The sequence below is a fragment of the Bemisia tabaci genome, chromosome 8 (assembly GCF_918797505.1).
Source record: "Bemisia tabaci chromosome 8, PGI_BMITA_v3".
NCBI classification, from domain to species: Eukaryota; Metazoa; Arthropoda; class Insecta; order Hemiptera; family Aleyrodidae; genus Bemisia; species Bemisia tabaci.
In genome coordinates this window covers 23,946,916-23,971,209 of record NC_092800.1, presented here as the reverse complement: position 1 = coordinate 23,971,209, position 24,294 = coordinate 23,946,916, and the positions used below count along the sequence as shown (strand labels likewise).

General features: G+C 35.9%; 1 protein-coding gene across 6 annotated transcripts in view; it reads left to right on the top strand.

The window, feature by feature from the left end:
• Tsc1 (tuberous sclerosis 1 protein hamartin) overlaps positions 1-22,815 on the top strand; it is a 28,566-nt gene extending 5,751 nt beyond the window's left edge. For 4 of the 6 annotated variants that reach the window (XM_019044772.2, XM_019044769.2, XM_019044770.2 and 1 more), the window contains exons 6-23: positions 159-345; positions 1,432-1,505; positions 2,661-2,788; positions 3,642-3,781; positions 5,563-5,655; positions 8,580-8,828; positions 9,940-10,128; positions 11,228-11,447; positions 12,178-12,344; positions 13,621-13,795; positions 14,691-14,810; positions 16,030-16,199; positions 17,061-17,186; positions 17,534-17,635; positions 18,122-18,359; positions 18,612-18,769; positions 19,110-19,469; positions 20,365-22,815. In XM_019044772.2, the coding sequence (XP_018900317.2) occupies positions 159-345; positions 1,432-1,505; positions 2,661-2,788; positions 3,642-3,781; positions 5,563-5,655; positions 8,580-8,828; positions 9,940-10,128; positions 11,228-11,447; positions 12,178-12,344; positions 13,621-13,795; positions 14,691-14,810; positions 16,030-16,199; positions 17,061-17,186; positions 17,534-17,635; positions 18,122-18,359; positions 18,612-18,769; positions 19,110-19,409 (2,836 nt within the window). In that variant the 3' untranslated portion in view covers positions 19,410-19,469; positions 20,365-22,815. The remainder of the gene's footprint in view (positions 1-158; positions 346-1,431; positions 1,506-2,660; positions 2,789-3,641; positions 3,782-5,562; positions 5,656-8,579; positions 8,829-9,939; positions 10,129-11,227; positions 11,448-12,177; positions 12,345-13,620; positions 13,796-14,690; positions 14,811-16,029; positions 16,200-17,060; positions 17,187-17,533; positions 17,636-18,121; positions 18,360-18,611; positions 18,770-19,109; positions 19,470-20,364) is intronic. The other 2 variants (XM_019044771.2, XM_019044773.2) reach the window with 2 other exon arrangements.
• The last annotated feature ends 1,479 nt before the right edge of the window (positions 22,816-24,294 follow it).

Here is a 24,294-nt window from a genome sequence, read left to right as displayed (position 1 = left end):
GATTTTGGTGAATGTAATCAATGTATGAAAATTTATCTCAATATCAATGAAACTAAATTTTTCCAATAGAATTCCTTTTCTTCCCTCTGTTGCGCTGTTCACTGATCTTTTCCTTTTTCTTAATCTTCCATTTAATTTTCGTATCCTGTTTTTTCCAGCCGACTTGCTTCCTGGAACACAGTAAATCCTTCAAAATTGTCTGCCAGCCATTTGCTTCATTTGCAAGTCACTTTATATGCTCTTTTCCACCGACTATATGGAATGTTTCCATGCAATTTTCTCTACTATTTGAGACAGGTCTACTCAAGTCATGAGAACCTACCTGTCTTCGTCCATACGATCAAGGTATACATTGCTATTTGCATTTCCCTTTCAAGTTAAAAAAAAAAAAAATCATAAGATTTTTGCTCCATCTACTTCATTAAAACCACTCTAAAATATATCCATAGTATTTAAATTATTTTATGCTTCCTGCTTCTACATACTACCAATTCTGAGGTCTCAAACTTTTGTTTCTGTTTGCCTTAAGGATTGTGACCATATTATTTCAAAGAGACGAATACATAAGGTACGAATTTAAGCATTCTGATGTATGTCTCTCCTCAAAATTTTCGTGCTGCAGAATACAATTTTTGTACTAAAAATTACTGTAATCAAATCCCAGCCAAGATATTACCGTTTCTATTCAGCATTGGTCACAAAAAATTTAAATTTCCTGCTCACATGAAAAACCAGAGTCTACTTCAATCAAATTGTGCACCACAACGTTTGTAGCACGCTTCTGAATCGAGCAGTCTTCCTGTCCAACACTGTGCTATTCAAAGTGCAAACAACATGCAATAGCTGAGCTGAAGCGCTCATATTGAATTTGTCATATTTTCATCCTGCAACGACTGCTATGGTAATGTTTAGTGTGCATTTAACGCAAGTAGATTATGGTTTTTTAAAGCAGGAAGTTAGAATTTATGCATCAAAAAACGTTAATATTTCTGTTAGAAGTCACTTCCAGTAATTTTCATCGCATGAATCGTTTTCTAAGTACATGAAATTTTGATGAGAAAACATTTAACTTTAAGCTCAAATTCGCACATTTTCTAGTGGTCCATTGTTGCAGGTATACAATTTGGAAGATCTTTCCTTTCAAGACTTTTTCTCTTTATAATAGGATTTTTTTTTAAATGGAGAGGATATTGCAAAAATGTTTAACCGCTATGCTCTGTAAAGAGGCATAACTGGGTTAACAATTTGTCATGCACTAACTGTGCAGATTAAATAGCATAGGCCTATTGGTGAGGTTTTTGCACCAATCTGGTCCAAAATGATCCAATTCCAATCTCGCACTAATCATGCGGCCAATGTGGTCTAAAATAGTATCGTATGCCTGATCTCGAGTTCTAAGGAAGATCTTTCTTTTTATTACATTTTTTTCAGCCTATGCTTGGGACTGTGCGAATGCATCCATTGCTGGTCACTGCATCCAAGGATTCTGAAACTGCAACCGCAAGGTATGTGTTTTGAATGAATTGCCAGGTAGGGCCTAGAATGGGCCAGTTGCGCCGGTCACAAAATCGTATTTTGATGCTTGAATCTTGTAGATCAGCTAAAAATAATAAGATCTGTCCAAACAGCATCTTTCTACGTTTATTATTAACTGAGATAAATTGAAAAAAATTCGGATTATGACATCATCCACTGCGGTAGTGACACCCTTGGTTTCTTCCACCTTTCTTTCATCAGTCGGTGTGACGCAAGTTAGCACTGGTTATACAACGTGAAACTCGGATGTAAGTAAGATAGAAGAAACAAAGAGTGTCATTATGTATTCTGGATGAGTCAAAGACCAGATTTTTCAAAGGGCAACGTCTCGACTACAATATTGAACGTAGAAAGTTGCTGTTCAGACAGATCTTATTATTTTTAGCTAATATATCAAAATCTAGCATCGAAACACGATTCTGTGACCAGCACAACTGACCCATTCAAGTACTTTAACTGTTTCCTTAGTAAACTTGTTGATTAAACCATTAAAGCTCAAAATTGGCTTATAAGTGAGAAATCAGTGTTCTTAGATCACATTTAAATCAGTAAATTAAAACTTCCCACTTGTGAAAAAAAAACCCAAATCACTGGCAGTATGCAAATCATGGCCATCAGGAGGAGTGTAGAAACTGCACTTATGCCTAACCGATTTTTTGCAGTTTGTTTGTTTGAAAAATGTGAGGACAATAAGTTATTTGTCAGTCTATTCATTCAAATCAATTTTGCATGAATCTGCTTGAGTTTGTGCAAATTGAGCTATTTTATGTGAGGAAAAGAGTGAAAGGCTTGCTTTTACTGTGGCAGCGCCTATAATGACACAAGAAATTTGGAAATATGTGATACAAACTACATATTGAAGATGTGCATTAAAAGAGTGCATTTTAATATTCTCTGATAAGCCCCATGTGATTTTCCTGGGCAGTTACTGGTTCTAAGTTAATTATGTAATGCAATTATGTTATCATATATGGACAACAGACCCATTAGTTTTTTTAAGTGACTCGTTATTTGGTGATTGTTTTTCTCCCTTTCCCCTGTTTAAAAGAAAAAAAAAACCGTACCCATTTTATATATTAATTAGCTCAGTGATTCATGTTGAAAATTCTGTATTGTTAACAAAGATGGAAGAAAATGGAACACCATGACGTCATAGTCGAATGTGCCAAGTATGCTCTAGACCATGGAGAACGGCAGTTTCAAGAGCCTCTTCCTTACCATCAGGGAATGATATCAAACCTCAGCTTGACAGGTAAATTTTCAAAAATATTTTTCAATCTTTCTTTGTTCATTTTCAATCCTTCATATTTCTGCAATCTCTTTTTCTCAAAGAGCCAATCTGTTTTGTGAGGAGGACGATAAAAATGTTTACAATTTTTTTCTTTAAAAAAGTCGTGACATTGGAGGCCTGCAACCCAGAATGTACGCTGTCACTTTACACAAAGTGGACTTGCAGCAAAATGATATAAACTCAGTTCTTTGAGTAGAGTTTATTCAATTTATGAGTTTGTCAACAGCGCCAGTAATTGTAACAACAAGCAACAAATACAGAAGGTGGTGGCAGTTCTTACTGAAATTATGTATGTCAACAAGATGTCAGACTGGGCCACAACTGTGACCCGAGAAAATCATTAAAGCTGTTGAACTCAGCAAGTCCTGTGATTTTTTTTCTGTAGTCTAATATTTATACTTTAAGGTTTTATTTTTAAATTTTTTACTGGCTCAATTTTCCTACATTGTTTTCCATTTTCTAGCAAATTGGAAACTCGGGATGTTCCTGGTGACATTTGCGTGCAAAGTGGGCGTTTAATTTGAACTCTTCTCTTCCTCCTAAATACATATTCTCTTTGTTGCGTATCTTGTCCCTATATATCTAATGGCGGTGAAATCAATTCTGATTTAATTTTTGTGTAAAAATGAACTATTTACATATTGATGGTCCACACACCTAAATTTTACAATTTAGCTAGTTATTATCAAAGTCAACATCCCTCTACAAAGATGTTATGACTTAGCAGAAACAAAATTTTATCTTCAGATCTATTTACTCCTGAAATCTTTTTTCTTTCAAGATCCATCTCATTTACCAATGTTTTTTCTCTCAGGGAGGTCTGGAGTCTCTAGCTACTCCAGCCAGTTGGCGAACATGGTCAGTGAGGAAATTTGGAGTCCAAGCATTGAATGTAGCAACTCGATAGCAAGTGAATCACGGCCGACTTCCATACCGCACACTCCCATCGCTCAGGTATCAGCCATTTTTTTCATGGGACCATCCGTGTAAAGCTGATAGGTTTATATTTATATTTACAACAGTCAAACCATTATTTCACCTGTTTGCCTTTCATAACAACATTGGCTTTAGAGAAGTGATAATCATGCAACCAAATTCTGTCATCTCAATTTTTGAAACCCTATAACTTTAGTAGCAGCAGAAAGTCCAAATAAGATTAGTATTCCATGAAACAGAAGCAATCCTGAATAATTCTTAAGTTGAGGATTTAAAGGTTAGAAGATCCGTGACCGGGTATCTTTTATTGCCCTCAATAGAACTTGGGACACAAAATGGATTGTCTCAAAAACAGTGCACCTGGTAAAATATTGACTTGATGAATCTTAGAATGTATTAGCTCCATTAAAAAAACTGGCCTCTATCTCTAGGTTACCTCAAGTTTTTTCAATGCATATTTCTCTGATACTTTTTTAAAACAAATTATGTTTTTTCATATTTCCGTTGAACCAATCGAAATAATTAGACCTTTGGAAGTAAATAATTTTAATTATCTTTTTGCTCTGAGAGAATTATAACATATTTTAAATTAAGGGTACCTAAAATTACTAAAATATTCCACCCAAAATTTTAGTTGGATGAAACCGATTTTATATTATGCTTTTGCATTAAATTAGATCATAATTCCTAAAAGCTTGATTTGTGGTGAACTGCAGTTTGCCTTGAACTATTTTCACAGATCCAGATCTACATGAAATAAATATTTACCACTTGTTAATACTAATAAATGTTGAACATTAAGCACGCAAAAATTAAGGCAATAGTATGGCAATGAGAGCTTTGCTTTTCAACTTATGATTTCATTCGAAGGACCCACTTTACTACTTATTATGGGTTTAAACAAAGAGGGGTGTAACAAATGCAGGATATTTAAACTGCTGGGGCTGTTTGTGATGTCAGTGCCTGTAACAAACTGCATGCGCATGATATGATGATAGAATTTCATATTTATAAGCCTTTGTGCGGTTTTTGATGGTTTTTGTGAAGTAATTTTAGAGCTGGTGTGAAAATTAAAAGTGAAATACTCACAATCAGTTCTTTTTAAACTAACAAATAGGCTGGAAAATTATCCACCCTAATGGAATTTTTGTGGAACCAAAAAGTAACTTTCCTCGCGATGCTGGTGTGTACGTTCCTTTGTTTCATACACTCACTGCTATTGTGTTTTGCTATCGTGCTATGTTTTGTCTAATAGTGTCCATGGTTGATGCCAGAGTTTTTTCAGCTTTTGCCAAACAGTGCTTTTCTTAGTTTGTCATGGGTCGATCTTTTGATTCAGAAAAAAGTCTTTGTTCAACTTTTTTCAACAGATTCTTTTGCGACGTGTAGAAGAGCCTTTATCTGATGTTCAGCTCTAGATCATCAGCATTTTACTGTCCAAAAGTGTGCAATTTTTCTATTAAAAAATTCGAGGTTAAACTCATTCTAAATGTTTAATTTTTTGAGGAATTTTAATCGGAAGACTTCTAAGGCTTTGTCCACACAAGCGCAGTTTGGGTGAATTAGTTCCTTGAACTAGGGGTTCCGAGAATAAGTTATAGGTAAGTTATAACAAGTTCTTGGAACAAGTTTGATGGAAGTTCCACGAACCGCACTCATGTGAACAAGGCCTCCGTTTCTGACTTTTCTTTGAAGTATGAGGATATAGGAAAGATACTTAAAGAAAAATCCTTACTTGAAAATTCCCAGAGTGTTGACTTTTCATTAAACTAACACTAACACATAACCATATTTGACAGGGATTTGTGAGTAACGTAACATTTCCTCTTCAAGAAGGGAGCTCTCCTCCTGAAGCAGCTGTGGAAGCCACTCCTGAAACCACCCCCATTAAGGTATAACCATGAAATTGTTTGTTGCTTCTCCGATTTTCTTTAAACTTTTTTCCTAGTTGTACCTTCACTTTTTTCACGTGTATCTTCCTCACAAATTTCCATTCTTTCCCTTATATTCTTTATGATTTCTTATCCTTATATAATTTAAGATTGTAATTAAAGGAACAATGTTGTTGAAAGCGTGACTTAGTATCAGTTTTTGATGTTCTCGATTCATTATTGGGAATATCAATTGCTAATCTCTATGTATAACATTATATTTTGCATGTTTAACATATCTCACAAATTACTGTGATTTAATTATTTCTCTTTCTTCATTATTTGACCTATTAATTTTTCGGTCCTGTCTTTATGTAACTTCTATGATTAGATCGAGCTCACCTGTTGAAGAGCAGGAAGTCATTGTATAGGTAGCTGAAGCACAATTTGATGGCTTACAATCATTATAGCTAGGATGTATTTGTTCTAAAAGGAACTATTTGCACAGGGTTTACATGCAACATAGTTCCTTTTTACATAAATACGTTCATTTGTAATGGGTAAACTTCATTGTTGTTCTAAAGTAATTAAATCCATCCAAATGCCGAGTTTCTACTTGCAACATCAACAGAGATATTGCCTTTTGAAATAGAAGGCTTATGGCTGAAGTCCTAATAATACCTCTATCATTTCATGAATGATGGTAAAAGCTTAAGCCAGATACCAGATGATTAAAAGTTCATATCGATATTAATAAACACATATAACCTAAGAAAACGAAAAAAATTGTGAAAAAACAAGAAAAAAAATGCTTGAATGTGCGCCATTGTTGCGCTTGATAACTGGAGCACTGGAAAAGTGATTTTTGGATAATCGAGGTATTACTGTGCCCAATAAAACACTTAACAGGACCAGAGACTAAGCACTTCAAAATATGTTTATCATTTAAATTCCACGCAAAATACGGAGACAAATTAAAATTTCGAAATCAACGTTTTGAAGGAAACGTCTCGCGGTTTTTGTTTTTTCATTTATCAGCTGCCTCTCCAGTATTCTCGTTGGTGTCTTGAAAAGCCTTAATTCCTACCCTGACTATTGGTTCATTACAATGTTTCAAAATTTCCACCCTCTTTCGATTTTTTTAAAAGAAAAAGAAATAATTTTACAGCATTAACAAGGAACAATGAAGAAAATTGGAATCAAAAGCCGCAATTTCATCTGTTCTGCCCCTGAAAAATGTAGAATGTACGGCAATTTAGAATCAGATTTAGAGCCAAACCATATGGTGGACGGTGTAATTCAGCACACTTTTAAAGAAGAATACATCGATAGTGAAACAGCAGAAATGCGTATCCTAGTTTGCAGGGTTACAGACTTTCTGTCATACTTGATTTTCTACATGAAACACTACTGAACGTCAGTGCCACTTTTTGAAAATTTCATAGATTTTTTCTCTCCTCATAAAAAATATTCTGTGAAAACTTCAAGCCATGATGTTGGTTCGATCTCCTTTTAAAAGAATGAAATATGAAGGACAATAGCGAAGTTTTACTGTCAATATGTATGTAACTAATTTTTGCTAATTTGATAGATTGTATCATCAAAAAATGATTGCATGACGTCAGTGAATGAATCTCTGCGCATCTCGTACTCCCTTCTGAAGATTATTTTTTGCCATATGTTCTCAACTTTCCAAATTCCATGTCAGATGAGAAGGCAGACTGTAAACACAACTCCTTCTTAAGATATTCCTCGCCCCTTTTTCTGATCTGATTTTTGGTCGCGGGAACTTTGTTGATCGTTTTCTGATTTTTATTACAACAGGTCTTTTTCTGCTTCATGCCATTGCTTAGTTGCTTTTATCTTTTTAAAAAAAAAGCCTTTCTCTTTATTGTGAGCGTTAATAACGGACTCGGTCATAATGCTCACTCATTGTCTCCATGGATCAGTGGCATCCATTTTTAAAAATTTATTTTCTGCAAGTACTGAATGAACTAAGCTTTTGGGATTTCTTTGAACTTAAAATGGCAAAATGTCAAAAATGGGACCTGTTTGAAACGATATTTTTGGCAGGTTCTGATTACATAGCCAGGTGCAGAAAACGGAGTTCGGTAATCGGCTAAACCCAGCTTCAAGCATAGCCTTACTACATCAATTCGACCATCGGCTTTTGATTTGTCGGATTTTCATTAATATTCCCTCCTCTTAGAAATGCTTTTTTTAACTCCTTCCCAAATTTCTAGGTTTTCCACGAAATTTTACTTCAGGAAAACTTTATGCTAATCGTGCCAGAATTCTTTGCCACTACCCTAAGAGGCTCACTGTATCCTCAGAACGTGCCAATCGTACCCATCACAGAATTGTATTCTAACAGTTGGCATTTTTACATCACCTGAAGAAGCAATACCAGTCCAAACATATTTTTCAATTTTTTCAGGCTAATAAAACAAAAGTATGGTTATTTGCAGTTATGATGGATAACATCCCTTTTCTCATAGTTTCTTTCAGTGTTGTAATGAATAGAAAGTCAGCCCTCCCTGCAAAAAATTTTTTTGGGCTCCCCTTTAACCTACGTTCCCCTCCCTGGCCTTTTTAAAGCAATGCGTTCTTATTAAAAAATTGTCTGGAAAGGCGGTGGATCTTTTCACCAGTATTTTCACTAGTTGCTCTGTGGGTGCATTGCTTGTCTACCAATGTGGAATGAACTAAGGGGAATTTGTAATCTGGTGCATGACATCATCTGCATTTGTTTCGAAATTGCACTCTCCGTCAAGCTCCAAAATAGAAACTTTGATTTGCACCAATTTTATTTTTCATTTTTTTCCTTTTCCAAAGTATCTAGGCTACTATACCTTGGCTCTTAAATTAACTTAAGGAATATTTTACTGCACCAAATCCTTCAATTTTTACAATCTAACTTTTTTTCTCTCCATGTTTGAATGAAGGATTTGCGACATGTACCCAGAGTAACTCCAATAAATTCAAGCGTTGTACGAGCTCTCAATACATTTTCAACGACTGAACGACCTCGCTTTCGACAAGCAGGCTCCGGGACTACTCCTTGTCATTCGGAGCCTTCTTCACCAATGAAAAAAGAACCATCACCTTTCATCTTCCCTGGAGACTCGTCCTCAGCCTTTCACCAACCTATCTTTTTCAAAAAGATGGATAGAATGATCAGTGAGCGAACGCAGGTAAGTAATTGCCTTTCTATAAATTCACCTATTATTGCGGATATTACATTATTATGAATTTTCATATTTTTCTCCCAAAATAAGATCCATTTTCCTCAATTCATTGCCATACCATTCTGTAAATGAAATGTGATCAATTCACGCGCCCCACTCAAGAACTGTTATTGATCATATTTTACTTCTTCAGTGATGCCATTAGAAAAGACAAGTGAGATTTGTGAAAAATGCACACTGCAAAGTCCTCAATAGAGAAAAGATTAAAAAAATTGATTGCTGCAGGAACGGTGCACACGAAGAGGAGGCTGAGACAGTGTCTTTCTCTTCAATACCTCAATCATTGGAGGATTTTGAAATAACCAACCCCCTCCCCCCCATACCCTCACTCATTATACCCTTGTTTTTATGTTTAAAAATGTAGGTACATTGTGAGCCTCAGCCGAATTTTGTTGGTTTTCTAACTCTAATCAGAATGCTTCTTCGCATGCGGCATCTGAATTTTCATGCTCCAGCGTACTTTTCATGAGATATTAATTAAAAATATTCAGGTCGTCCTGTGTCTTTTTTTCTATTTTTTAATGCAATGTTTGAAAACCTCGGCCCTGTAACAAGAAGAAAAAAAAACCTAGAATCAAGTACTCGGTACTTAGAATCGGCAACTGATTCAATCATTTGGCTCGCTCAGATTATTATTTTTTTTGGGGGGGGGGGGGGCGGAGATGTGTACAGGAGAAGAGAGGATAAATATTGACCACGACTTGCACTACTTTCTTAGTACTCGCATTTTGTTAAGGCCCAGGTGATTGCATTTAAGTAGACCAACATTTTTAAACAAGTGTATGTTTTTTGAAGAAATAAGCAATTAGATTGATTAATTCTTGAAATAATGTTACAAAGTGTTACATATATTTCTGATAAATTTCAAAATAATGTGTTTAGCCTTTTTGGGAATGGGGTTCGATGAATCAAATATTGTATTTGAGAAAATACTAGTTTTCTTTTTGCATTGTCTAGTAATGCACATTTAGCCAAGGACGTAACCTTCTGCTTCAGAAGCTCTTCACTTAATGTTATTATTGTTTAAACTCATTTTGTTTTGTTTTTTTATTTGCAGGCTATTGCTGAAACCGATGACTTACAAAAACAGGGTTTTAACTTAGGATCCAACAATCTAGTGCCTCCTCAAAGTCCTTTGCGAGTAATTTCTTCGACCTGGGAGCCTCCAGATTCGCCACTAACGGTGAAAACGCAAGAAGATCATGAAGTCGAGTCCACTTTTTTGGCTCAAGCTCATTCCTCCAGTGTATGTCATCACCAAAGTTTATACACGTTTTTAAATAATCTATTTAAGGGGAAAGTTAAAAACAAGCTCTTCAGAATGTAGACAAATCTTAGATTCAGCAATACTTTTCTTCCAAAAAATTTTTTACATTGATTGTCTGAAAAGAATAATACATTCAGATCAAAACTCCTTTTAATCAATAGTGGATATGTTGCAGATACAACCAAAGTAGACTTCAGGTAGACTCATTTGAAAATCATGGCGAGCATATAAAGAAAGTCTAGAATTCAAAATTCACGCTCTAATGTGCACTTTGTGTACTTTTTATCACGTTTTTTCACTTTTCCAACGCTTGCAAGCAGTGTTTTATAGCTGCCGGTAACCAGTTTTCCCCTAAAAAAGACTTGATAAAACCTAAACTTAACAAAAAAACGATCTTGCAAACTTTTTCTTGTGACAATTACCACCATTTTTTAGTGTTCGTTTTCCTCCGTATTCCTTCTTTTTGCAAAAACAAAAGCTTCAAATCAATTTTCTTGCATCTCCTTGGGCATACCTGATTGCTGGCCAGTAAGAAAAACTGCCTGCAGACACAGGAAATTTGAATGAGTGCCTTATAAACTACACAGATTCCACACAAAGGAGTAGTTTTCAGACTTATTTGTTGTGCCAATCGTCACTTTTGTGCGATATTACCTTTAGAGTATCTGTTTACTTTGCTGTATCTCTTACTTACATCGATTTCTTTGATTAATATCTCTATCAAGTAATTCATTTGTATTGCAGATGAAGGAATTACGTGACATAATTGATAAAGTTGAATTATCAGAAATTTGGAGTGGAACCATGTAGTCATAAAGTGTACTTAATGAAGAAATGAGCCTTAGAATTTTTTTCTTTTTTTGCCAGAATTTTTTAGTTTAAAGTTTCTTTATGTCATGAGTATTCACATAATTTTTAAGCTTCAAACTTTTGACTAAAAATTATCGAAATTTCTCGTCATTACCTCATTCTCAGGTTCTCTTTGTTCTTTGAGAACCTCTTTAATTCAAGATTTTAGATTGTTATCAGGAACCACTGTATCGTAAAAATTTCCTGCAAATGTCTCTTTACATTCCAGATCAATCGAAAAGAATGCGATAGTGTATTGATAGATTATGTGCACCACCCAGGACATACAGAACCAATAGATGATCTTGAGGACTGCGCAAGCTCACCATGTTCCTCAGGAGGATTGCATATGCCTAGTAGCCGATCTCTAATGGATTTTCAAAGGCAACTTCAAAGAATACGGTATTACAGTCAGAGCAATGCCTATCCTCCTCAATTAAGCTCTCTCGGTAAGTTCTAATTGTTTTGAAATATTGATACTTATTGTGCAAACTCTGCTCACTTTTCAGACCTAAAAAAAAGGCAAAAACTTTACTTTTGCAAATACAGGGTTGCCGGCAGTCTAGAAAACTGGGATGATCTGAGAAAGGCAGAGGATTCGTTGGAAAAGTCAGGGAGTTTCTGACACTTCTAAGAATCATTGAAACATATCGCTGATGGACCAACTTTTTACCCTTTACAGTCTTTAGGAGGCTTGTCATCTTTCAACCAGCCTCCGAATGCCTTTTTCTATGAACAAGGAAATTTTGTCTAAGTTTAGCGAAAGTCAGCGTTTTTTTTTTCCTGAACAAAAAGAGGTAGAAATTTTGTTTGAGGGTCTGAGAAAGTCAGGTAATTAGAAAATTTACGAGTTGGGGATAAGCAAACAAATTCAGGGAATTTGAAGGTGAAGACATTATGTCCCTGAAGTAGTTCAGCTCTTGAGTGTTTTTCGTTTTTACTGGTGGAAAAAAATCCCTCAATGAAACCTAAATTAACTCGTCAAAAGAGTATCAAAGCAAATAAGAGAGACCTAAAATGGCAAGCCAAAAAATCAAATTTGTTTGAAAAACTCCCTAGATTCAACCAAGAGGTTTACAGCTTACTATTCTTGAAGAAAGAAAAAATGGTCAAAAACCCAACATTCAGCATGAAATGTTTTGTATACAGCTCTTGTTATTCCTACTTTTTCTGTTTCAGGTGTCAGTTCCAGTACCAGTCCTCAGGATGGGGTTGCATTTTCTCCCTCAAACAGGATGAGAAAAGTCAAGTCCTGGCCAGTTTTGGAGAAACCTAGTTTTGGCGATGCTGACGTATCTTCAAAGTCTGGAAAATATAAAGAAAAATCGGACTGGAAAAAGAAAGAGGTGTGTTCATTTTTGCGTCTCTACGCAGTTACTATTTGAATTATTTATCTCAGTTTTGAAGTCCAGAACTTACCTACCTGGCAAAATATCACAACTGACAATAGACCAGATGACAGGGTAAGTATTCAAGCAACATGATTTCCTGAGGCTTGTTCTCTTCTCAAATTTTGCCGAGAATCTATTAATAATGTTGTTTCTGTGGTGTTTGATCATGATTATTGATCATGTGGGGTCTACCAACGTGGAAAAATCGGGAATTGCTAGGAAATTTTTGCGGCATGGAACTGGCAGAAATCTTCGTCGATCATGGAATTTTTATATTGAATCTTCAAGTTTTCACTCTTGTGTTCAGAAAAATTAGAATGTTTTCAGAAATATCATGATTTTTTGTTCTTCTCTGAAAGTTGCTTGATCAAGAAATTTTTTGCATTTTGGTCACCGAAATAATGAAATTATTAGGAATCTTCTTTTGTTTTTCCAAAAATGCGGGACACAATAAAGTTATTCGACCAAAACCCCAAATCTGTCTTGAATTGGAAGTGTAGAGGGCCAAGCATTTAGTTTGAACACACATTTCGAAAAAGTAGATTAAAGATACATAATTCCTTAAATCTAAGACTCTTAGCTCGTCAATTTCTCATTCTAGATAACTACTAACACTTAATTTGAAATTTACTAAACATAAAAGTAACAAAGATTCTGAAACAATAAATAGAAAATAAATTATAGAAATGAGACAAAATTCTTCCAGCAGAAGAAATCGTATTCCAAAGTAAATAACAATCACCATAGTCGGAATATCGACCAGGCATCCCTGTAAGACTAAAGCCTGTGTCACACTATCAAAGCTAGCTATCAAAATATCAAGATCAGGTGTTGTGTTTGGCTTATTTGATGACTTGAACCAATCATAGCACTTGACCTTGACATTTCGATGGAGTATTTTGATAGTGTGACACAGGCTCAAGTAAATGTTAAGGAAAAATTTTTAAATTTACCCTAATGCCACTAACATGCCACTACATGGCAGTGGAATAACGAGACCCTCCTCTCAAACATTTCACACTCACTCACAGTTTTATCTGGTGCGGAAGGGCTGGATTTTCAAAGAGACTGCACCTTCTCTTCCTTCTCTTCCTTCCTACATCTATTGATTCTCTTTCAGAAACTTAGTGCGTTGTCAGATTTGATGGGTACAAGAAAACACATGGATTCATAAAAATGTCACATCTAAACTTTGAATTTATTTTTTAGTAACCTTCATCGTTTTTTTCAGTGTGGAACAGTGAAAAAATCCATGCGAGAAATGGAAACTCAGACCGATCAGATGCTGGACCAGCAGATGCCTTATGAACACTTATTTGTCAATGCCTTTCCCATGGCTTTTGATCCGCCGCCTCCATCGCCAATCAGAGCTCAAGATAATATTTTGGCACTGGAGCCCAGTTTGGGTAATCATCTTTCATCATCCCATCTCTGTGTTCTCCTCTCAAAATCTCCATTCTTTTTTTTAGGGCTGTGCGAGCCTGGTTCTTTGGCTTCGAGCCAAGTTTGAGTATATTTTCATTGTTTTGAATTGAGTTCGAGTAATTTTGAGTTTTAACACGTAATTTTTTAATAAAAAATAATGGTAACACAAAAAATAATAATGAAATGATTAAAATATTTAGGAGTTGGACTCTTTTAGCGTTTCCAGCCCAAAATACTCGAAAAAACTCGTTATTGGCATTCGAGCCAAGTTTGTCGCTTGAACCTAACCTAACTTTCGAGCTGAGTCGAGTACTTGATACTCGTTTCGGTTCTTCTCAAAATTCAAGTACTTGCACAGCCCTACTTTTTTCAATCAGAAGAAAATAAGATTCCATTGTAAAAAAATACCAAGTCCAAATCCTACAGAAACATGGTGTCCAAGACCAGAATAAACCGGGGAAACCGGGATTCACCAGGGACTGAAAATTTTCAGGGAATCTATTCCAAACACTGGAAATCTTTTCTTCTACTGCTTCGAAACCGTTTTATGTTTCATGATATTGTACCTGAGCTGTCATTATTGACCTCTTAAATCTTCAAATTGTCAGTATATCAGAGAAGCTTTCATTAAACAAATATATAAATATCAAAAACGCCTTTGGAATTAAAAATTCTTATGTACGCCAAAGAATTGGCTAAAATATGAAAAAATTTGACATTTATATCTGGAACTCTGGAGAATTATAATGAGCTGATGAGTTGCTCACGAGCCTTTTACAATCCGAAATTTGACATGCTCTGTAGGTCTAAAAAAAAGTTAGTGGACAGTCATTTTTGGACAACATTTGCCTCATATTTTTTTTTTCTCTTTTACAGGATTCCGTGCAAGTGATACTGCATTGAACAAAGAGCCCAAGTTCTCCATAAATGTGATACAAAACAATTACATCAAAGCTGTCCTACAGTGTCATGACCCCAAGCACAACAACCTCTCAGGTAATTGTTTTTGAGTTCATCTTACCAGCAATGGCCGGCGAAGCCTCCTCCTTCTGTGTTTCTTTGACCACTCATTGTTTTCTCTCAAGCGAATATTACAACAAGGCGAGGAGAGCTGAAAATGGGCACGGCGGATAGGAGAAAAAACTGACGGAAAAAAGCGGTTTGACTTTAATTTAAAGATAACAGTCAGTTGAATTTTAAGAAGTCAGTGAAAACTTGGAAATGTAAGGGAAAATGATGAAAGTGTCATGGAAAAATTGTTAATTCACTTTAATTTGCTTTCTGAAATGGGTTTGATGTTTCAAACGCCATTTCAAATTATTTCTCTTGAACCATCTGGCATACCCTCAACTGTCAGGGAATTTTACTCAAATGTGTTAGGGAAATAGCAGGGAATTCCATTTTCTAAATTTTGTGGCAACCTTGAAGATACTAAATATGATAAGGCTTTGTCTGACAAAGCGGTCAAATCTGAAAATGCCTGAACCGTGGAGTTGCTAAAACAGAATCGAGTAACGTGGAGAAGGAGAAGGTAGCATATGTTCATCAATCTAGCCCACGGGCATCTGATAAAACCACACATGAGAACCAAATAGTTAGGTCGAGAGAACTCGTAATTCTCCCATGGTGCAGTGACATCAGTGGCATGGGGTGCTGTGCGATATATCGATTGATTGGTCATTTAAACCCATGGAAAAGTATCGATAAACAGGGTGTTCGCAGCGAACACCTTAATAATCGATTAGTGACCACAGCTTCAAATGGAGAAATATCGATAGATCGCAAAGCATGCCACGCCACTAAGTGACATGTGGAATCGCGCATTTTTAGTTGCAAAAATCTCCACTCTTAGACATGCGACTTACATCATATTTTTACATAGAGCTTTGAATTACTTTATATTAAACAATTAAAGTTTTATCAAAATGTAACAAAATTTACCGTCCCCACTATAGTGTTGCAGGGTTCTTTTGCCAATAATAGGTCATCATGAGTAAAAAAAACATTTTCTGAATTTGTTTGCCCCTTGCGTTTTGGGACATAGCTTTTATGAATCATAACTTAACTCATCGGAACTTAAGTTTCGATATTTTCAAGCCCTCTATGTGCCATATATGTATAGTGATATCTATCTCATGATTTCAGCTTTTGGGGCTGTGAGTGTGAAGTCTGTTTTCTTTCTATTTTCATTTTGTGAATGAAATCTGTCTCCTAGGTTTGGACTACAATAATCAGGATCTTAAAACTTGCCGAGAGAACTTATTTTTAACAACTCTTCAACTTCAGTTCGAGCGGCATCGGAGAGAAGTTCATGCAGAACGCAACAGGAGGCTCCTCGGCAAGTTAAGAAACAACCGAGCTTTAGAGGAACACAACTCTGCACTGGTATTGATTATTTATTTATTTGGTTCACTGTCACTACGCACAGTCGCAAACTCTGACACTCTTTATCCCACTTTATTTTTGAAAAACACTTCCTCTCTTCTTCTATTCTTTCAGTGCAAAAATTTCAGCATGAACTGACAATTTACAGCGGCGTGCTCTACCCCCACATAACCGGGTTTTCCCATCTCACAGCGGTCGGGTCGGTTAGGGGTCGCTTCGGCGGCTCTTCACCAGCTGATGGTCGTTGCCGTCCCGGTATTTGGTGGGCCCCTTTTATGAGGGGCGTCTTGGCGACCCTCATGATGGGGGCACTGTAGCAAATTTTTCCCCTCATCACAAAAAAAAAAAAAAAAAAAAAAAACTGACAATTTCTTACATTTAACTATCTTCATAGTCCTGGAAATTTTAAGCATTCAGACAATACATGGAAATTCCTCTCATTGTTTAAAAAACTTGTATATATTAAAAGTTTAATTGTAGACTTTGAATTTATATCACCTAGACATTAGGTCATTAGTTATTGATTCAGGGATTCGATTACTCAGTCTACTTTCTCTCTCTCGGAAACAGAATTAAAGTGGTAGGAAGTGTCAAAAAGCTTCCTTGAAGATCATGAATTGAGGCAAAATTCCCAACGCAGCCTCCTCAAATTGAAACTGCTCATTTTCATCGTATGGTGAGACGACAGTTTCCAAAATGCTATGACTTAGTACAATATCCTGAACTTAGAAGACTAAGTTTCGGAAAAGAAAAATACATTGAAAGTCTCAGCTTTAAATCTACCCTCTCAAATGACGATGTATGTGTATCTCCTATTTAACTCCTTATTTCTTTCTCTTTTTTTTTTTCACATCCTCTCAGCGAGATCATGTTGCTCTGTTAGAAAAAGAAGTGGAGAATATAAAAAAGAAACTAGATACTAACCGAGAAGATCATGAAGTCCAAAAAAGTCGTCTTCAATCATCTGTCTCATATTGGCAAGAACAGGTAAGAATCTAGTATTTAAATTTAAATCTTAAATCTCATTTTTTTGAAGTGTTAATTTTTTATCTCAGCTGCGGTTTTTTCATGAGTTCTAAGTGTAATAGGTTGATTTTCAAGAAGTTGCAGAAGGAGGAAATCAGTAAAATTTTTGCTGTGTAAAAGCAGCCAATCAGCCAAGCAGTGATAATATAGAAATTTTCTAAAGGGAATTTGCATCACCTTTGAACTCATTGTAGTGTTGCTAAAATCAGCTGACCTAGTCATGACCATATTACCTTGAGCCTTTTTTTATATTGACTAGTTTTAGCTCTCATGACTAACCGTCTCTTATATGATTCTTTCATTTACAGGTGGATAAATTACAACAATCGAACAATGATTTAACTTCTCGTTGTAATAATTTAGAACAAGATTTAATACAAAAGAGAGAAAAGACTGCCGCAGAAAATAAGGTATGTTCCTTTCATCTACCCTCAACTTTTTTCTTTTGATTGGCAAAGTGTTTTTTAAACCATTATTCATATTTATAAAAGACTCGAAGCTTGAGTGGTGTTCATTAAGTGTCCCGTATATCTTTCTTGACAAGGTGCCCTTCTGCCCCTACCCCCCCCCCCACCACCAAAATTTCCTACTTCCACCCATGCATTTCAGCACCGAATATATTCACAATATTCTTGTTGCAGTCACGTTTTCATGCCTACAAAAAATGAGGGAATTTTATCGTAAAGACAGAAAGAAGTCAGGGAATTTTAGAACAGGACCTGACTTGCCACCCTGCATGTGCAATAAAGCAAGTGGTTGCAAATTTTGACCGATAATTTTTAACCAACCTATATCTACCTAGTCCTTTAGTTTTCAGCAAATAGCTCCATTCAAAATTCAGCTCAATTAAAACTCCTTGCAGAATAATCTAATTTTTTTTTCCGGTACATTTTTAGGAATTACTCAGTGTGAAAGCACGATTATTAGATGCAAAAAATGAGCTTCAAACCGCCTTAATTGCTGCGAGTGCCGGCAAGGAACTGAAAAAAGAACTGGAAAGTCTGCAAAAAGAAATGATGATCGCTGGCGAAATAGCGACAAACTACAGAGATTCGGCACAACAACTAGCAAATATTCGGAATGAAGCAAATCACGCCAAGTTTGCTCAGGAGGCATTTCACCATCAAGTAGCCAGTAAGTGCTTCAATTGGCATCAGAAACATATCAAATTATTTTGTGTCTGTTATAGAAGTACATTTTGTCTGAACAAATTCAGGCGTATCTATGCATATAACCCTCCTGAAGTAACACTGCAAAATCATTGGCTTATTTGTAAAAGCCACATTTTGTTCTTCCAGTAAAGTTAGTATAACACACTGAGGAAGAGCTTAAATTTAAGCATGTATAAAACCCTTTGTCAAACTGATTTTTCATCCCTTTTTTCAGATTTAAAACAAGTTGTGGACACCCAAGGAAGTACAATCGAGGCCTCAAAATCAAGAATCACCGAGTTAGAAAATATTCTCTCCAAAAAAGATACCATTATTCAGGAACAAAAAGAACTGATAGAGAGGATTAAGGAGCAGTATCATAGTCAATTACAAGTAAGAAGTCATTTTCATATTTTCCCTGTAAGAATGTATGTTAATCTTAGTATTTTTAGATTAAATTAAATTCGGTAAGATGCCATAGTAAAGCTTACACAATGTAGGGAAGTCATCTATCCAAAAAAATAATTTTATACATAGGATGAAATAAAATATTCACACAAGTTTTAACTTTAATTAATAATAACACTGGCCACCCTGTAATTGTAAATTAAAAACTATTACAGACTCGAACTTTAAAATGTTACTACTAAAATCTCAAGAATAGTTAAAGTCAAGCTTTGAATTGAATTTTTTCCCCTCACATTTTACCTCTCATATTTTCATTATCTTGTAGGCTGTTGAGGATAAATACAACGCCCTAAAGGCTATTAACCTGAAGCAACAAGAGCACACGCTGGAGGTTCACAACCGACTGGACATGGCAGAGGAACTAAACAAACAGCGCAACAAGAAACTTTCTCTCGATGAAGATCTTATTCCACGTTTGATTTCACCGAAATCCTCCTTCCGGCAGTTCCATTCTGATGGTCCTCTCCCGAACCTCAGTCAGCTCGTTGAACCAGACGAAGATCCAACCCAGAGGCCTACTCCTCTAGACTCTCAGCCCTCCTCGTCAATGCATCATTTCTCGTAGTCATCGGTAATTCCTACGCACTACACAGATGTCAGTTGAAGCCTCTGTTGAATAAAGTAGGTAAGTGGCAGTTTTGAATAAAAATGAGGTAAATTGTGGTTTTAAACCAAAGGTGTTTAACAGTGAACATTACCAAAGCAAAAAAATATTGGCCTTGAAAACTTGATTCTAGTCCTGCAACACCAGTTCAAACTTTTAAGGAGGTGCGAGACTCGTAATATTTAAATCTTGATCTTTTTCTTCTCAAAATCGTAGAACCGGTACTTACCTCCAAAAACAAGTTGGTTGATTGAATGATCAGACCAAAGATGATGTCATTTTTCTCACTCTAGAGCGAAATGAAGACAAATGAAATAAAAAAGAAAATAATGACGTCACTTTGGGCTGATCATTTAATGAACCAACTTTTGTCCGTTTGACTGGTTCGTCTAACCGCTTTTATCTTCGCGCATACTTCTACTATTTGTTGGACATTTCAGTCGTTCAGTATTCATTTCCTCTAAATTTTTAAGTCATTGAAGATAACTGACGAAGAGATATTGCGGTGTCAGTTGCCCAATAACCTCTGGGAGGATAGGCATATTTGGCGTTTGGGTGTCGTAGAACGTCAGAGTGCGTTGTAAGAGAGACTTTTTTTATAAATATTTATACAATGACTGTCCCAGAATGACCCAAACTGGTGCTGTAACTCGAAAACTAATTGATGGATTGAGCTGACCTTGGGCTCATTCGAAAAATAAAGTCAAAAGAAAGCGATTGCGCAAAAGATCATTTTATTTGGATGAAAATCGACCAAGTTATGACTTTTTAAAAACAAAATCCTGGACCGCAGAGCATTCTCTCTCGGACTTCAGTGAATTTTCCCTCTAAACTTCTACCTATTTTCAACAGTATTTATCAGTATTCCCTGTCAATTAGCTCTGCCTCCTTAAAGTAATATTTTCCTCTGTTTCAGATATATTCCATTGTGGCTGTGGTATCCCGTTTATAATTTGTTACCTATTCTAATTTTATTTATTTTATGTTCTAATTTTATTTTTGTATAGTTTTATTAAGTGTAATTCTGCTTCCTGCGTAGCTCATCTTCCTCTCGTCTAATCTTCATTACTGAGTGACCTGCCTCAGACGAAGAGCAAGTTCTTTCTCTGTAAACTTAGACTTTCCGTATCAACCATGAAGGGACGTAAACTTAGTCTCACGCCTTGGTATCCATATTCGTTTCTTAAATAGCTCCTCTCTTCATCATTGGTTGATTATTGAAATTGATAGGCAAAGTGATAGACAAAGAAGACATAAAGAATAAAGAACGATCCTATTGGTTGAAACGGGTGGCTCTTATAGACTAAGGGAGAAAATGATGGACTAATTGTTGGGTCTCGCAGAGGGTATCCATTAGTTAGTCTATTACCTATCTCCTTTGTCCCTTGGAACCACCAGCTTCCACCAATATAATCCCTCCAAATCCCTTTTGTCTTCTTTGTCTATAGCTTTGTCTATCAATATCAATAATCGACCCGCTGTATGGTTTACATTGTGATTTAGACAGGTTTCAGGGAGCCCTCAAAACAGCATCATACAAAGGACAATTTTTGCCTACTTCGAGTAAAACTCTGCAGTGTAACTTTAAAAATGGATTCTTGAAAGTGACTGTAATGATTTGCCGATGCAAAAAAGTACAAAATGCGGAAGAAAAAATGACCTGATTTTGAGAAACATTAAGGTACATGGGAACCTACCTTAAAATATACAAATCTCTCAGTACATTTTCTTTCCTATTTTATAATTTTTGTAATGGTGAATCATTGCAGTTCCTCGTAAGGACTAATTTTCAAAGTTCTACTGCTGAATTTTACCCGAGGTTCCCAAAAAGTGTCTTTCCAACGAAGATATGTTAAGGATCTCCTAGATTCTCCCTTAATCACAATATAAACCATATGGGGACATATTTCTGCCGAACGGAACTATGTGTATTAAGACAAGGGCCCTGAGACCCAAAAGAATATATGCATGACAGGGCTCATGTCTTAATGCACATAATTCCGTTCGACAGAATTACGTCCATGGAGCCTCCCACTGGAGGGAGCTGCTCAAGGCACAACTATGATTGCGACCCTTAAAATCAATCTCCAACCTACGCAACTTTTTTTCCCACTGCAAGTAGGATTACAGGCTCCTTGCTTCTAAAATCAACAACCGTTTTCCCAATTCATATAATATAACGAACCATTAGAGACAAGGTAAAACTCCAAGCATTGAAATACATATTTTCTCAGGAAAATTTCAACGATTTACACTTTTATATTTTCAATTTCATCTCATAAGTGAGATACTTCAAGTCTGTTGAAAGCGCCCTTGAATCAAATTGAGCACTGAACTCATTTCAGTGTCCCTTATAATGAAATGATTCTCCCAGTGTATTCAATGGTTCTTGAAAACTTAACGTGTGCTGTACCCATAGAAAGTAGAGATTGTCATGGAATCTAACCCTTGTTATTTTTCATATTATAAATACGATTTGAATTGCTGATTTTGAATTTTCTGTGAGCAAAAAGTTTGAAGTGTCTAATTTCAATGAAAAAATAAACTCTAATATTTTACTTTCAAGTTGATTATAGAAATAGTCAGAATTTTCATTGTGTTTTAAATGTTTGATGAGGGAACATGTTGTGCAATGCCTTAATTCTTGTCCTGTCCAGTGTTATGTTCTCAATTGGATGCATTTCTACTGAACGGAACTATGTGCATTAAGACATAAGCCCTGAGACCCATAACAACATATGCATAACAGGGCTCATGTCGTAATGCTCATAGTTCCGTTTGGCAAAAATATGTCCAATTGAGTATCTCTCAGTAAAAGGCTATTTCTGAAAAGCAAAAAAATCCTGAGTCCCGAAGTCGTCAGTCAGAATCTCTGAACTTGAGAGTCCGTGAATACAAGTCTATCCGAACATAATGAACAGCTTTCTTCTGTATCAATTGAACTTTCATCTAATGTTTACTTCCAAGCAGTCTTCTGAGCTTCGCTGTCTCTGAGTGATCTGTTAGAGATATAAGTTTGTGTTGTGAGTTTAATGCTTCTCTATAGTTGCACCCTTTTACCTTGAAGCATGATTTTTATGATTTTATCCTAGGTCGAATTTTACCAATGATAGAAGCCCTCGAAAAGTTAAACCGCTGTTTCTACAAATATCAGTAGACCCTGTTTTTATTGTAATTTCTGTGTTGGACCTGTACATTCTTTTTTGTTATTTTATGTGTCTAGCCCCTGCGCTCAAACCAAACGTTTATTGTTAACGGCTTAATTTTTCAAGTCTCATCATTTTCTCTCAAGTTTTTTTATATGTGTATCCATAAAAATCTGGAAATAACAGGTATGATAATAAAACGCAATCAGTTTGAAGAGTCAGTCCGGTCTATTTTGTCTTATTAATTTTCTTAATTCTTATAATTTCCTCCCATCAGACAAAGCTCACCTATTAAACCATGATCAACGATGAGTCCATTACGTATGTAACAAAATCTTTTTAGATTATCGCAACTTGTAGATTAACCATCATCGCCACCAATTATTTGGAAGACTCAAAATTCTTGGGGATAGTTGAAGATCATCAAATTTTATTTTCAAACAAATAAAAAGGGTTTCTTCATTTTCATGTAGGCTGTCATTATGCAAGACAGGCGTAAGAGCTATCTTCTGCATACTTATATGGTCACGTTTTGGAAACACAGCAAACAAATTTTAAAGCTAGAAATTGGCAGAAAAGAGCGCCATTTTACTTAACAGTACAGCCTTCATTGACTCTGGCAAAATGATACCCCTTGCTGTTGTTCTGTCAGAAGCAACACCAATTTTTGCTCACTTACAACTTTCTTGTAGGTTTCGTTTTTTTTACAACTAAGGCGAATTTAGCTATTTTAGCGGGATCAAAGATTTCACCTAAATTGGAGTAGACGAATTTTGAAACTTAATCTCGAAAATTTGAGGTCTATACAAGCTCTTCCCTATTGTGACAGCATTGTTTTTCCCATTATAATTTGATGTCAATCACCCTTCAATAATTCTGTTAATAGTGGAATTAGTGGTGTAAACTTGATAAAATGTTGGGATAACCTGATAGAAAAACGTCTGCAAATACAAACTTCAAAGTAAAAAACAAGTTTTCATCAACGGCTTTTATTTTATTGTTTTCATTGGTTAATTGGACGTATTTCTACCAAAGAGACCTATGTGCAAGTGAGAAATATGGGGTGTGCTCGTTAGTTCTCTGGCGGTAAGAGTGAATGAGAATAATAAAGCGCCGGTGACGTCAGCGGCAACGAGGCCGGTCTCCGCGGTCGCCGCCGTCCGCCGGCCTCCGCATAAACTCATGAGCCCTGTCCGCAAGGCTCTCTTGCCATGCCCGCGGCTCATGAGTTCCGCATTCAGTTGGCACATAGGTCTCTTTGATAGAATGTAAAATACCGCTTTTCCAATTCTACAAAAGGAACCACGCCCACTTTTACATTGCTTCTTATGGAGCTTCGACGAGCACACCCCATATTTCTCGCCTCCGCATAGGTCTGTTTGATAGAAATACGTCCAATTGGAAGTTTTCACGAAATTTTATTGTTTAAAAAAATTATCGATGTTATCAGATAATACACTGATCCCAAAGATGATTCAAAAATCCTAAAAAAAATGATGAGAAAAGGGACTTCCATTTCTAATAGCATAATTCTTGAGGCCCTCTTGACAATCAGATGTCACAATTAATAAGAACATATGGATTCAAAGTGTTGATCAAAGATTGATTAGAAGTTGGAGGATATTTTATTTTTACCCGTACCTAAAAATATTTTATTATTTCATATGAGTCTTGAAAGTTTTCAGTTCGAAACATTCTTG